This window comes from Penicillium griseofulvum, assembly GCF_001561935.1.
Source record: "Penicillium griseofulvum strain PG3 chromosome Unknown contig_80, whole genome shotgun sequence".
NCBI lineage: Eukaryota > Fungi > Ascomycota > Eurotiomycetes > Eurotiales > Aspergillaceae > Penicillium > Penicillium griseofulvum.
This window is the reverse complement of record NW_024467471.1, coordinates 2,688,001-2,701,911: the sequence shown is the minus strand read 5'-3', so window position 1 is coordinate 2,701,911 and position 13,911 is coordinate 2,688,001. Positions and strand designations below refer to the sequence as shown.

Genomic DNA, 13,911 nt, shown 5'->3' with positions numbered 1-13,911 from the left:
GGATCCCACCGGGCCGGCGTCTATATCGGCTTTGTCAAGAGAAATCAAATCTCTTCACCGGGCCTCTATCCTTCATAGAAGTTACTTATTAGTCAAGAGATAATAAACAATTGACATTCCCCACAAATATAGATAAGCTTGATAGCGGCGATTAACATGCTTTAGATTGGGAAAAATGGAGAAAAGATCCAATGGATCGGCGCTAAATGTATACATTCAAAGTAGATCATTCTAGTGGTAAATCATAGGTATGTCTTAAACAGAACATCTATAATTTATTTGATATCTATATTCTAAGTCTATATCTCTAGCAGGTGGTATCATATACACGGTAAAAGCACCATCTAAAGTAACAGCAGACAACAAAGCGCCTATGCGATCCACCACCACACTCGCTCTAGCCAGTTGCGTGGCTGCGGTTCGATCTCTTCTTCTTCAAGTCGGTCGATTTCGTCCTTGCCGCTGAAGATATCAAGCTCCGACACCTTGATCATCCATGGAGTCTTGTAATACAACTTATGGCCAAAGTACAGCACGAAGAAGATCACAAAGACAATGTAGGAAACCAGGAAATCCGAGGCCGTAAATGAACCGGGGAAGAATACCGTATAGCCGTTGGTAATAGCCAGTAGTGAGACAAAGACAATAGCGTAGTACGCCCCATATGGCTGGAAGGGAGTAATGAACGGTCGCGACTTGAGCAGGCCGTGGAAGTCCAAAGCGCTGCGGAAACGCTAGAGATCTATTGTTAGCAAGGTTATCCATGGAATGAGTAGAGGAGAAGCAATTCAGCGTACCAAGTATGCCACACCCACAACAACCCAAGAGACGAAACCTCCAATTGTAGTGATGTTGGTAAACCAATAGAACACGGTTGAACCGGAGGCAGACAGGTTCAAGAAGGAGAGCAGACCAATCGCCCAAGTGATTAGTACAGCGTTGTACGGAACGCCGTTCTTGTTGCAGCGAAGGAAAATCTTGGGAGCTTGGCCCTCACCCGCGAGTGAGTAAAGTGTGCGAGACCCAGCAAAGACCCAAGAATTGCCCGAGGAAAAGGCAGATATAAGAATGGCAGCATTGATAACATGGTTCAATCCAGAAATACCAGCATTTTGAATGCCGACGACGAACGGACTAGCTCCAGCACCAGAACCACCCAAATTACGCAGAAGGCTCTTGTCGTTATATGCGACTATCACACCAATTACCAAGCTTCCCAAAATATAAAATGCAAACAAACGGTAGATAAAACGGTTCGCCGCCTTGGGGATGTTGCGGCGTGGCGAGGCGGCCTCACCGGCAGCAGTGGTGATCAGTTCTGGGGAAAAAATGAAGGAGAACCCGGACTTGATCATGGCGGTCCAGAATGCCAGAAAGCGGCCTGTGCTGATGCTCGGGACTAAGTAAGGCTCTACGAATGCGCCGGGTGTTTTCCAGTACCGGAAACCGAGACGGTCATGGTTAGGGCCACCGCCGAAGAAGAGTATAACACCCAGGATGATTAGACCGAGGATGGCGAGGATCTTGAGTGACGCGAACCAGAATTCGGCTTCACCGTACCAAGAGACCGCGACAATATTGAGAAAGAGAATGACTAGAGTAGGTTTGTTAGAGGATTTCATAAATGCTGGACAGCTGGGACACTATGTACTCACCAACAAGAATAATTGCGATCCATACTCCCACGTTAACTGGCGACTGCCAATACTCAATGACAAGGCCGGATGCAGTGACTTCTGACGCTAGCAACATTGAAAATGAATACCTACATAGTGGCATATATTAGTTTAACAGAGTTCCAACGTTGTACCTTGATGGAAGGAATAATCACCAATAGTTATATCCTATTATTTGAATCAGCATTGCGGTTGTTTAGTATTCAAAGAAGAGTGTGACGTACCAACAGCAAATCCAAGACTGGGCTCCGTAAACCGAGTGATCAAATAGGGCACAGAAACACCCTGGACGGGAAGATAGGTAGTCATTTCACCAAGCATGTTCATCACAAAGTATACAATACTTGACATGACAATATAGCCCATGAGCAAAGGAGCTATTGCACATTAGCCTCGTATCAAGTTTATAGACCGCACATTGATTCATACCAGGACCAACCGTCGACAGTGATTGGCCACTGCCGACAAAAAGTCCAGTGCCGATACAACCACCCAGAGCCAAGAATTGAACATGGCGTGAGCTCAAACCTCGCTGAGTCTTTGAGTTGTGAACGCCCGTGATTTCTCCCTGTATGGCTTTTGAGTCATCGTACGGGGATACCGAACGGACCTCAGCCTCGAGACTCTTAGACGAGTCTTTCATAATGCGCGAAGGGAGATAAAGAAAGTCAGGAAGACAATTGAAAGTTCTAGGTAGCGCAGAAGCCTAGAGTAACTTGAAATATCTAGCGAAAGCCACAACTCTTATCATGTTTATGACGAACCATTATAGCTCTAAAGTGTTATCTTTACAGATTAGACAAAGTTAACGCTATGATAGTGTGCTCCAATAAGAGAACACGGCCCTCTTGAACTATACGCCTTTGAGACTAAGGGGGTTTACTCCAGGCGTGGAAATGATTTTGCTCCGTCAATCGGCGATTAAAGCGCATATAGCTGTCAGCCACTATAAAATGGTATGCCCAATGCCCAAAAGAGATCTAGATAACAGCGCCATTGTGGGGGCGGCGGGAGAGTTTTTGGAGATGATTGGCACCCACATTGCCTTTTTGTTCTAGCCTGGTCTTGATGACCTGCCATTTCATTTCACACATAATATTTTTAGGATTCCCCCGAGGTCAATGTCACATGGTCTTATCTGTATTCCAAGTTGACACATTGCATTTCGATAAATATTCCTCCAAGCTTCTAGCGGGATTTAGTTTAACCTAAACCCTCTAGTTACCAGGTCTACAATTGGTCGATCAAATTGACTTTAAACATTTGACACTGAGATCACGTGGTATTAGTCTGGGGGAAGAAATCCGGGGTAAAAAAACTGATCCATGACTTTAAATATGAAATCAAAAGATCATGAACTGTTCCCATGAATTGGAGCAGCATACTAGAACATTCTAGGAACACTAAGCTAAAAGTACTAACCGGAAGGTCACGCGTACAACCTTCCATGCGAGACCGGCCCGGTCAGTTTTTGCTTATCGCTTATCAGTGGGCCATGTCCAATATCAAACCGGCCCGTAACCGTTCGGCATGAATCTGCGAACCTACTGTTGGCTGCAGATTACAAGGGAGAGGCGAATATCAAAGCGTCATTCTCGCTCGGACACTTTGTTCTTCCTAGCCTTGATCCGATCGTAGTTCTTCGTGGCGTTTATAATTTTGATATTTTGATGTCTTGTATAGTTGAAAAAAAGCATAGTAGATAGTCCCATCCACGGATACATAAAGAAAATTATCAGACAATGCCGGCCCGTTAAGTTGGGACTGCTGACCGTACCGGTGTACCTTGCGGTTGCCACCGGCTCTTACCCAATAAGTTCCACCAACAGATCCCCATATCTAAAAGGTAGCCTTCAACCGTGGCTCTTCTGCTTCTTTAACCATTTGTTCTATGTTCTAAAGACTTTCACTTTTTGACTTGACTTCAGAGATACTTCCTTGTCTTCCTTTCTCTGGTACATATCTCACAACACTACATCTAAACGCCACCCATGAAAGGTGCACCTTCCGTGCGTGCGCCCCTCAAGGCCGCCGCTCAAACCACTAGACTAGTGAGCGGCACTAGCAACTCTCGATCATCAGTCGCCTCAGTTTCAGCCGCCAACGTATGGCCACAAGCAAAAGCTTCGCCTGCGCAACCCCGCAAGGCACTGGCAGCACCCCTATCTAAGCTGCCGTTGTCATCTGTTCTCCGCTCGTTGCTGGTCTTGTCTGTTTCGTCATCGTCTCTTCTTCTCAAGCCATGCATCTACACCCTTTCTTTGCTGGCTCACCCTCGCAACGCATTCTGGGATGTCTCCAAAAACCCCTTGCTGAACATGCTTGTCAAGCACACCATCTATAAACAATTTAACGCCGGAGAGAATAAAGTCGAAGTGCAAAATTCGATCAACCAAATTAAACAGCTCGGATGCCGAGGTGTACTTCTCGGATATGCTCGAGAGGTCCTCGTTGGCGAGAACTCGGATGCCCCATATGACGAGAAGGCTGCTCTGGCTGAAATCCAAATGTGGATGGATGGCACCCTGCAGACAGTTGACATGGCTCAGCCCGGAGACTTTGTCGCTTTGAAGTATGTGTGATGATATTCCCATGTCCTTGATTTGTGGCTGTCACTAACTGATTTCTCAGATTCACTGGAATGGGCAACGACGCCCTTCGCTTGTTGCAGTCTCAGACTATGCCCACAGAGACCATGGACAACTCTATTCTTAAGGTCTGCGATCTCGCCATCTCTCGTGGAGTGCGCCTTCTAGTCGATGCCGAAGAGCAGGCCGTGCAGCCTGGCATTGAGGCCTGGATCATGAAGTATCAGAAATACTGCAACTCCCAGACCCCCGGCCGTGCGATCTTCTACGGAACTTACCAGGCCTATCTTCGCTCTACACCTGCTACTCTGGCCCGCCACCTTGAGACTGCTCGCGCTGAGGGATACACACTTGGCGTCAAGCTGGTTCGCGGCGCCTACATGAAGACTGAACCCCGTCACCTCATCTGGGCTGAGAAGGAGGAGACCGACAAGTGCTACGATGAAATCGTCGAGGCCCTTCTCACTCGCAAGTACAACTCCATGCTCAAGGCTCCCTCACAGGACACCCCAACCGAACTTCCTCCCCTGAATGTCATCATTGCTACTCACAGCCGCGAGTCTGTTCGCAAGGCTCATGCTTTGCGCATGGAGCAGGCTACCCGCGGCGAGGATTACGGTGTCGACGTCAGCTATGCCCAACTCCAGGGTATGGCTGATGAGGTTAGCTGTGAATTGCTTCAAGGATTCGAGAGCGCCGAGAACAGTGTTGGCGCTACCCCCATGGATGCCCCCAACGTCTTCAAGCTGTTGACCTGGGGCTCTGTCCAGGAATGCATGGGTTTCTTGCTTCGTCGCGCCGTTGAGAACACCGAGGCCGTTGGTCGTACTAAGGACTCTCAGATCGCCATGTTCGCCGAGTTGAAGCGTCGTTGCGGCAATGTCTTCCGCAGCAGCAAGTAGTTTTCGAGCCTTTCCTGATGTTCCGACTTTCGGAGGCTATCTAGATCGTTTTGTCTTTACTTGACAGCCCACGGGCTGTTTTGCCGTTTTTTTTTTTTTTGTTTTTGTTGCATTTTTATTTGCGTATAACTGGGTGCATCCTTCACGGCGTTGCTATTGCTTTGTGAGAACTTTTGAGGTCCATTCGGGATGATGATCAATGAAATGAATGTTCAAAATGAAGTGAAGCCCTTATCATAAGATGAATCAGATTAGGAATTGAATTAAGACATCAAGCTAGAGATTAATCTAATACCGTCCATAACCGGCATGTAGTCCCCACCAGGTTAACTTGCCCCTCAGTATGTGTCGGAGGGTCTATCCGACCCCTGGCCCCCATATATATTCTACCCATCGCCTCAAAAAGCAGCTCATTCGTTTATTTTGAAAAGAAACTTGAGAAAATAGGTCTTCAAACATTTCCCAAAAACAAAAACTTAACCAAAATGCATATCCTCTCCGAGCCAAACGTCTCCCAGATCTTCCGCGGTCTAACACAAGGCCAATGCCACAGCTTCATCTCAGCACTCGGCAATGCCTTAATCAGCATAACTCAAGAATCAAAACCCTCAACCCCAGCATCTGCCAAAAAAATCCATCAACCCCTCCGCACAGTCTTCACCACAAGCGATGACAACACCTGCATCTTCATGCCGGTATCGGACACCGCATCCACCGGCATAAAAGTGGTAACAGCCAGTACCAGCGGAATCCAAGGCGTAATCAACATCTTCAATCCAGAAGGCCGACTCCAAGGCCTCCTCGCCGCAGCAGAAGTAACAGCCTTCCGCACCGCCCTGGCAACAATGACCCTCTTCGTGCGCTGCACGACCTTCCGCAAGGACAACATTCTTGTTCTCGGCAGTGGTCGCCAGGCAGAGTGGCATGCGCGTCTTGCGCTTCTACTGTACCCGGATCAAGTTCGACGGGTGACGTTTGTGAATCGCGGCGCGAAGAGGCTAGCCGAAATGGAGAGAGATGTTGTTTCCGAGTTGCGCAAAACTTACCCCGGTGTTGTATTCAGCATGCTTGCCAAAGAGGGTGTCGATGACTACGAGCAGCGGCTAGGGGAGGAACTTGCTGCTGCGGATGTTATCTTTAGTTGTACGCCTGCCACCGTGCCGAATTTTGGATACGAGGCGCTGCAGACGAACCCTAAGCAGCGGTTCATCTCACTTATTGGCTCCTACAAGCCTAATATGCATGAGATTGATACTGAGACGCTGCTTTCTGGGGATGGGAAAGTTTATGTTGATTCTAAATCGGCTTGTTTGGAGGAGGCTGGGGAGTTGATCACTGCGGGTCTTGGGGAGGAGCAGTTGGTTGAGATGGGGGATCTTTTGGGAGCTGATGGCATGGATGGGACGCTTAATGTTCCTGCTGGTTGTAATGTTGTTTATAAATGTGTTGGTATGGGATTGATGGATCTTGTTGTTGGGAAGAAGGTTCTTGATGTTGGGGTTGAGATGGGGCTTGGGACTCATGTTGATGGTTTCTAGATATTTTTTTATTTCTAAATTTACAATCAGACTATTATTGATCGGAACTATGATTGAGTCCGACCAATGTCACATTGCACTCGCTAGTGGACCTTTTTGCTTCGTGCAAGATAAGTCACCAAGCTACTGGCAAGGCTTCGACCCACCATTGAGTCATAAAGATATGCTCTATAGAGAGGGGTAGTTGCATATTTAGCAAGTGATATTGAGTGACAGGCTGAGACACGTTCGATTATATCGTGATCCAATGTCCGGTTACTCCATATGGTGACATGCAGCTTGGTACGCTCCAACGAAGGATGGTAATGATATCGGCAGGATTCATGGATATCTTCTAGTTATGTACTTGCTAATAAAAGGAAGATAAGTAGGGCCAGCAAGAAATACGAAGAAATATGAACAGATGAAGGAAGTTGAAGGAACAGGCCAAGTATGCAAATCGAGCAGCCCTAAAGAGAATAATATATTTCAAGGTATAGCTCACTCAGCACTAGGAGCTATGTCCAGGTAGGGTTATGCCCTCCGATAACGTATATATAAGCCTAGATAGGGTATTCTCCTCCGTACCTATATATGTACTTATTAACCCTTAGATAGGGCTAACAAGGGTATGGAGGAACTAGTAGGGCGGGGGCTAGTGTTATTTTTTGAACTAAATCTGCAGGTTATGTCTCATATAAATGATCTATAGTAATTAAAGTCAAGAATTAAATTAAATATCGTAAGATAGATATAAAAAAAGGCGTTAAAAAGTCCCTAAAATAGACCGACAATTATCGACCCCAAAAAAAAAGGGACCGATGAGCGGAGCAAAATGAGTCCGGGATATGCGGGGGTGTCCTTTATCGATTAGCTTCCTTTTTCTCTCTCCTCACAAGCCCATTTACCAAGCTTGGATATTCCGGTCTGACACGTCTTTTCATTTTCTCTCCCATATTTTTCTCTTCTTTTTGTATATTCAGACAATGCCATCCACACTGTAATGGACGACTCGACACCGACGCCCGTCCAGCAAAAACGTCCTCGCGTGGCAGAAGAAAACCGCAAGCGAGCTGTCCGAGCGTATGCTACCCTGGTATATCAGTCAAATCGTATCTAACACATCAATTTGCGCAGATGCGATGGTTGCCGCCGGGTGAAAGAGAAATGCGAAGGAGGTGTACCGTGTCGAAGATGTTTGCGATACCGCCGCCAATGCAATTTTACTCACATCGACCCCAATGAAAAGACTCGGTCAACATCCGTCTCGTAGGTTGACCGCATGCCCATTTTCGCCATTAAATAGATCGCTAATAGCGCAACACCTGGTATCAGACTTTTGGATCGAGCAGCCGCCCAGAGCCGAAATGACATCGCAGAGGCAGAACGGGTGCGCTTGATGGAACGCCTCCTATCGCATTATGTACCCAATATCACTTTCGATATTCAGTCTCTGCGCCAGGCTGCAGAGGATCTAAAGAGCAAACACCGCGATTCTGAGTCAGCGATCTCTACCCGTGAAGACCCCAACGAGCTGGAGGATCTTGCTATTGATGAGGAGGATTTTACAATCAAGGCTATGCCCGATAACACAACCCGTAGGTTGCAATCTGGAGACCGTGCATGGGGATTTATTTTGACACTATTTACCAGAGTATTCCGGGGAATTTTCATATTTGAATTTCACAATGAAGATCCGGAAGAAAATCGACGAGTGGATGAAGACTGCAGCACCCGAGGTAGGTTCCCGTGAATTGTCAGTGAGCGAGGCGGCTGAGTGCATGCTAAAATCCACCCAGGCAACTTCTGAAGTTGAGCCTTTCGAAGAACGATGGCGAAGTACACAACTCCAGTCTGCATCACCTCAGGTGTCTTCCTCAATTACATGTCTGCCGCCGCGATATGTTGCCGATTTTCTGGTCCAGATCTTCTTCAAGTACGCGCAAACTAATAATTTCTACATTGAGGAAGACTGGCTAGTTGAGAAATTGGGAATCTGCTACACTGACCCTGGAAGTTTGTCGTTTGACGATGCAGGTGCCGTGTGCTGTATTCTTATGGTTCTGGCTGTCGGCACTCAATTCGCACATATGGAGTCATCCACACCCGTAAATTGCTTACCATCCGGCTCTACAGCAAATCAAGACCATCACTTTTCGGAGGACGAGGTCGGACTCACATTCTACCAATTTGCCTCGAGGCTGTTACCAGACATTATCGCCACCGCTTCGGTTCGAAGTGTGCAGGCCTGTCTACTTATCGGGACGTACTTGCTTCCATTGGATACTTCAGGCTTATGCTACACATATTTTGGCCTGGCACTGAAACTGGCTATTCAAAATGGAATGCATCGGAGGTATCACGGGGAAGGCCTGTCTCCGCCCATGATCGAAGTGCGGAATCGGGTTTTCTGGACCGCTTTTACTATCGAAAAGCGTATAAGCATTCTCCACGGCAGACCTTCTTCGTTGTCGGACGTGGACGTTGACTGTCCCCTGCCGGTTGATTTCCCCGGGTTGATGCCCGTTAATCAAATCTCAAACCATAAAAACATGGTAACACTCATTACATTGACTTTGAAGCTTGGGGAGGTTTCAAATGAAATCACCTCGTTGCGAAAATTCCGCAAAGAGCAGCAGCAGGACTGTCTCGAACGAATACTGAATCTCCGGAAACATCTCGTTGACTGGTGGTCAAGTCTACCAGAAGAGATTACCTGCCGTGATCTAAACCCCACGGGACCGCTATTCCGGTCCAACGTCCATCTCAAGCTAGACTACTGTCTGACTCGAGTCTTCATTGGGCGCCCTTTCCTTTTCAGTAACATCAAAGGTATCTACCAGACCCCCTCTCAAGGCCCACGGTCTTCCAATCTGTCCGGTGTTTCAAAGAATCGCGCGACTCTTGTTACAGATTGCGTGGAAGCCGCTCTAGAAATCATCGATTTGTGCCGCTTGCTCCGCGATGAGACAGGTCTTGCGCGAGCCTCATTCACCGAATTTAGTTCATGTCGTGCAGCTTTGCTGGTCATTTTGGCCCAGGGTCTGACAAAACGAACCGAAAGGCTTGGTGCTGCCCTCGAGCAGGGAATTTCCCTCATCAAGATCATGTCTATGGGTGTTGGCTCGGCCCGTTCAGCTGTCAGCGTCATAGAGGCGCTCGAACGTGCTATTCGCCGTCTCGAAGCATGGAGTGAGACACAACCGGATATGAGCAGCGGAGGTGCCGTCGAATCTGCCTATGATAGGTTCAAAAACTGGGAGATGCTTTGGAAAGCAGGACCTATCTCGCCTTCCACGCTCGCGTGGCAGCAGCAGGAGGCTTATGCTTCAAGTGACCATAATGTCCCACAAAGCGTACCATCCCAACCATCTACGATGACAGGTCCTGCTACTAATCTTCTTCATGGCATGGCTCTGACACCCCCCTCGGCGCCCATGATTGGTGTGGGTAGTGCTGTTCGAACACCCACTGCACCCGATCAGAGCATCCCAGAAGGCGAAGAAGTCCCACTATCCGACAATTTTTCAATTTCTCAGCAGTCCCTTTCACAGATGCCACACTTTGGCTTCGATCATTTTGTTTCCAATTTCCCGCAAGAGTTGGGCGAGTTTACTGCTATTCCTTGCTTTGAGCCGGATTCTCAGGCTCAATCTAATGGTTTGCCTGGTGCTGAAATGAAGGCTCCAGGTAGCAGGCCTGACCCCCCTCATTGGTTGCACTTCATGAATCCTTCATGATCGATTTTTATATAGTGCTTTGTTCTTGAGCATTAACTGATCTTTGCAACATACTTGGGTTGGATCTTATGACTTTTGTTTTTGTTTTCTTGTTATACCATCTTGCGACTGTTTATGTTTCACTGGTACTTATTGCGCCTGGGTGGTGGAAATCTCGGAAATTGCGCAGCTTATTCCCAATCAATTCATTGTTAATGCAATCTATATTTTACTTGTCTGAGTCCGGTGACTTTCGATCTGTATGCACGCAGGGAGATCCTTAATATCTGCTCATTTGCTTGTGATGATACTTCAAACATTGATTCGTAAATATACAAAACGTCCATAGCCCTAATCGAACGTAACCTTCTTTCCAGCGAAAGCAGCCGTGGTCTGCTCCTTGGCCTTCCGCTTCGCCTCCCACGAGGGATGCAATGGACCCTCATCCTTTGGCGGACCTTTAGGCTTGCCACCGGGACGTTGCCCAGAGGGAGCACCAGCAGGGCCATCTCTATTCTGAGGCCGTCCAACACCACCGCCGAAACCACCACGTCTGCCCCCTCTCCCTCCTCTGCCTCCTCTCGTTCCGTCAGTTGCACCGCGCTTCGTATCCCATCCATTATCTCTACCACCATACTTCGCAGCCATCTGCTCCTGCTTGACGTGGTTTGCAGTGGCTCCGTACTTCTTCTCCCACAAAGCCCGACGCGCCTGCTGACCCATACGGTTCTTACGGACAGGCTTAGCACCGGAATCTTCGTCATCAGTAGCTTCTTCTGAGCCAGACCAGTAACCACTCATTAAAGTCGGCAGGAATGTTGTGCTTTTAACTGCGGCAGCAGCGCCCTTGGCTGCCTTTACTTTCTTGGGTGGCGGGGAGTTCTCCGTCGAGAAGGATGGTGACGGGGAACGGGAGATAGAATCGGAGATATCGCCTGCGACGCGGTCGTCCTCGTCTCCGGAATCCGAGTCAGCTTCTGAGTCTGAGCCCGGTCCAAGTCGCGAATTGAATTGTGAGAGATCTTCATCTCCGGATTCATCTGAGCCGGAGATATCCATGTCGTTCGCAGAGCGGGAGACCTGCTCGCCGCGCCTGGGTTTTGACGTCGCTGTCTCCGATTCAGACTCGGATCCGTTGTTTTCCTTTGCCTTCTTTGCCGATGCATCCTTCTTGCTATCCTCTTTTGTCGCCTTGCTAGTTGGCAACTCGTCGATTCTCAATAGTTTCCGAATACCCGCCATAATGCCGGGTATTTCTTTCTGCACGGGAGTGGATTTGAACAGTCGCGCTAGGATATTCGCTTCCGCTGTACTCTTCGGTCCTTCCTGAGAGACCTTTTTGACTGCCTGGAACTCCCCGAACGTCCGCGTTTCTGCAATCCGCTTCGTCCTGACAAGCTGCTTGAACAGGTATCGTTCGGATGTGGCATGGTAATCGAGGCCCTGTTAAACCAAATATTAGCAATTGAGTCCACGAGCAAGGAGCATCCATAAAGCTACAATCCAATAGCGATAACCGCATACCTTCAAAGTCTCGATTTCTTCCTTTAGTCGCTCCAATGCCTTATCATCCTTCTGCGCCTTGGCTGTCTTCTCTCGCCGACTGAGCTTTTGTCGTTCAAAGCCGCGCGATGTCTTCAGACCTCGCATTATCATCAACACGCCGTTCTCGAACATTTGCGTCAATCGGGTGCCATGAATGGACATTTTGCGGGTGTCGCTAGACGGGCGCGGCGCGGGCGCGGGGCCGCTGACTTCGTCGAGCTTGCGTTTGGGCATTTTATTTCGGTAGTATGGATGTATAGAGTTGGTGAGGTATTAGAACTGGCGAGTTAAAGAATGTATGGGTTGTTGAGACAAAACCGAGGGCGTTTTAGAGGGTCGTGTTGATCGTCGGATGTTGGTGTAGCTTAATTTTTTTTTTCTTGGGCGGAGCCCAGCGCCAAGACAGACGCTTGCAATGGCCATAAACCAATTGGCTTGATATCTGGTTCAGGTTATATATTGCTTTGTGAATTGGGATTATCTAAATAAATGATAATTATGACCAGCGTACTGGTTTATAAGTGAACTCCCGGCAAATTTACTGCTACGTGTGCTACATTGGTTGATATATTGGTTGGACAAAAAAAGACCATCGATTAACACTGACGGATATGTACATACAAACATGGCAAAGAAAATGATACGCATACAGTCCCTTTCTATTTCTTTTCTTCAGTCTTCTCTTCCGGCTTGGGGGTAGGAAGCTTGAACTATAGTTGAACATGTCAGCACATTGTCTGTCAGCGGCGGGGAGAGTATGACTTACGGACTCGGGAGTGCGGTTTTCACCTGCACCCACGGGCTCCCAGGCAGTAGAACCGCTCTCAAAGTTACGGAAGGCCTGGGTAAGCTCAAGGGGCTCAATAACGATGCGCTTCTTCTCTTCGTCGTAGCGCAGCTCAGTATAACCGGTCAAGGGGAAGTCCTTGCGCAGTGGGTGACCGTCGAAGCCGTAATCGGTCATGATACGGCGGAGATCAGGGTGGCCGGAGAAGAACACACCGAACATGTCGTACACCTCACGCTCGTACCACAAAGCACCCTCGAAGAGACCAGTCACACTGGGCACGGGGGTAGCCTCATCCGCGTAGGTCTTGACACGGATACGGGAGTTGTGGCGAACACTGAGCAAGTTGTAGACGACCTCAAAGCGCTGGTCGCGGGTGGGGAAGTCAACACCCGTGATATCGGAGATCTGGGTGAACTCGGCGGCAGTGTGGTTCTTGAGGAAGCTCATCACAGGGATGATACCGGCGGGAGCGGTGTACACGGTGAGCTCATCCTTCCAGACTGTGAACTGTTGGATATATTTAGGCAGACAAGACATAACGTATTGTCCATAGGCGTGAAGGCTCTCGGCCATGGGTTGGTACTTGTCGGCAGGGTTAACCACGGGGGCGCGTAGAGGTCCCGGGGCTGGCAAAACACAGTTCGGTTAGCTCAATTGTGTACTATCTATTGACTAGTTCATTGCACATACGCGGGCGCTGCGCCTGGCGCATGTTCTCAGGTTCCGGACCCGGTGCTGTCGAGGCCTTGGGGGCACACTGAAGGGAGGCGGAGGAAAAGGTGCGGGCGGCCATGGACCTCGTGGCAGATGCCACAGAGCGTCCAGAACCCAGGCGCATCAAAGAGCGTGCGGAGGCCATTGTGTAGAGGGAGCAATGGCAGATGCAACGGGAGGAGGGGACGGAGGCACGTAAGTTGGATTGTGAAGGTTTAGAGTGGTCGAGCACTTTTGGTCACGTGTTGGTCATACGCTAAACTAGATCGGGCAATGCCAGCAAAATGAAGCCGCGCTTCACAATTTCCTTCCTTCTTCTCCCCGTTCACCCTCTTCTATCAATAATCTTCACCCTTTCTTTTGCCCTCTCTTCTTCTCGCTCCTCCTTTAAAATCTAATCGCCGTCTATCTTCCTACACTTCGCAGGGCAGCGTAGTTCTTTTATTTTCACAGTTTCTCA

General features: G+C 48.6%; 6 protein-coding genes across 6 annotated transcripts; 3 read left to right on the top strand and 3 right to left on the bottom strand.

Moving 5' to 3' along the window:
• Positions 1-371: 371 nt before the first annotated feature.
• On the bottom strand, positions 372-2,319 carry PGRI_020120 (Amino acid/polyamine transporter I; the record flags this gene model as incomplete). Its single annotated transcript, XM_040789725.1, has 6 exons — positions 372-734; positions 798-1,192; positions 1,241-1,594; positions 1,656-1,742; positions 1,901-2,053; positions 2,106-2,319. The coding sequence occupies 6 exons, from the start codon at positions 2,317-2,319 to the stop codon at positions 372-374; spliced, it is 1,566 nt and encodes a 521-aa protein (XP_040646678.1).
• Positions 2,320-3,667: 1,348 nt separating this feature from the next.
• Positions 3,668-5,166, top strand: PGRI_020110 (proline dehydrogenase family protein; the record flags this gene model as incomplete). Its single annotated transcript, XM_040789724.1, has 2 exons — positions 3,668-4,248; positions 4,308-5,166. The coding sequence occupies 2 exons, from the start codon at positions 3,668-3,670 to the stop codon at positions 5,164-5,166; spliced, it is 1,440 nt and encodes a 479-aa protein (XP_040646677.1).
• Positions 5,167-5,651: 485 nt separating this feature from the next.
• PGRI_020100 (putative proline utilization protein PrnX) lies at positions 5,652-6,704 on the top strand (the record flags this gene model as incomplete). The annotated part of the gene is made up of 1 exon (XM_040789723.1): positions 5,652-6,704. The coding sequence occupies one exon, from the start codon at positions 5,652-5,654 to the stop codon at positions 6,702-6,704; it is 1,053 nt and encodes a 350-aa protein (XP_040646676.1).
• Positions 6,705-7,686: 982 nt separating this feature from the next.
• PGRI_020090 (Zn(II)2Cys6 transcription factor) lies at positions 7,687-10,423 on the top strand (the record flags this gene model as incomplete). Its single annotated transcript, XM_040789722.1, has 5 exons — positions 7,687-7,766; positions 7,821-7,952; positions 8,001-8,281; positions 8,337-8,422; positions 8,483-10,423. The coding sequence occupies 5 exons, from the start codon at positions 7,687-7,689 to the stop codon at positions 10,421-10,423; spliced, it is 2,520 nt and encodes an 839-aa protein (XP_040646675.1).
• Positions 10,424-10,753: 330 nt separating this feature from the next.
• PGRI_020080 (BUD22 family protein) lies at positions 10,754-12,181 on the bottom strand (the record flags this gene model as incomplete). Its single annotated transcript, XM_040789721.1, has 2 exons — positions 10,754-11,845; positions 11,927-12,181. The coding sequence occupies 2 exons, from the start codon at positions 12,179-12,181 to the stop codon at positions 10,754-10,756; spliced, it is 1,347 nt and encodes a 448-aa protein (XP_040646674.1).
• Positions 12,182-12,606: 425 nt separating this feature from the next.
• On the bottom strand, positions 12,607-13,596 carry PGRI_020070 (complex I 30 kDa subunit family protein; the record flags this gene model as incomplete). Its single annotated transcript, XM_040789720.1, has 3 exons — positions 12,607-12,657; positions 12,714-13,363; positions 13,428-13,596. 3 exons carry the CDS (start codon positions 13,594-13,596, stop codon positions 12,607-12,609), a joined length of 870 nt encoding a protein of 289 aa, XP_040646673.1.
• Between the last annotated feature and the right edge of the window lie 315 nt (positions 13,597-13,911).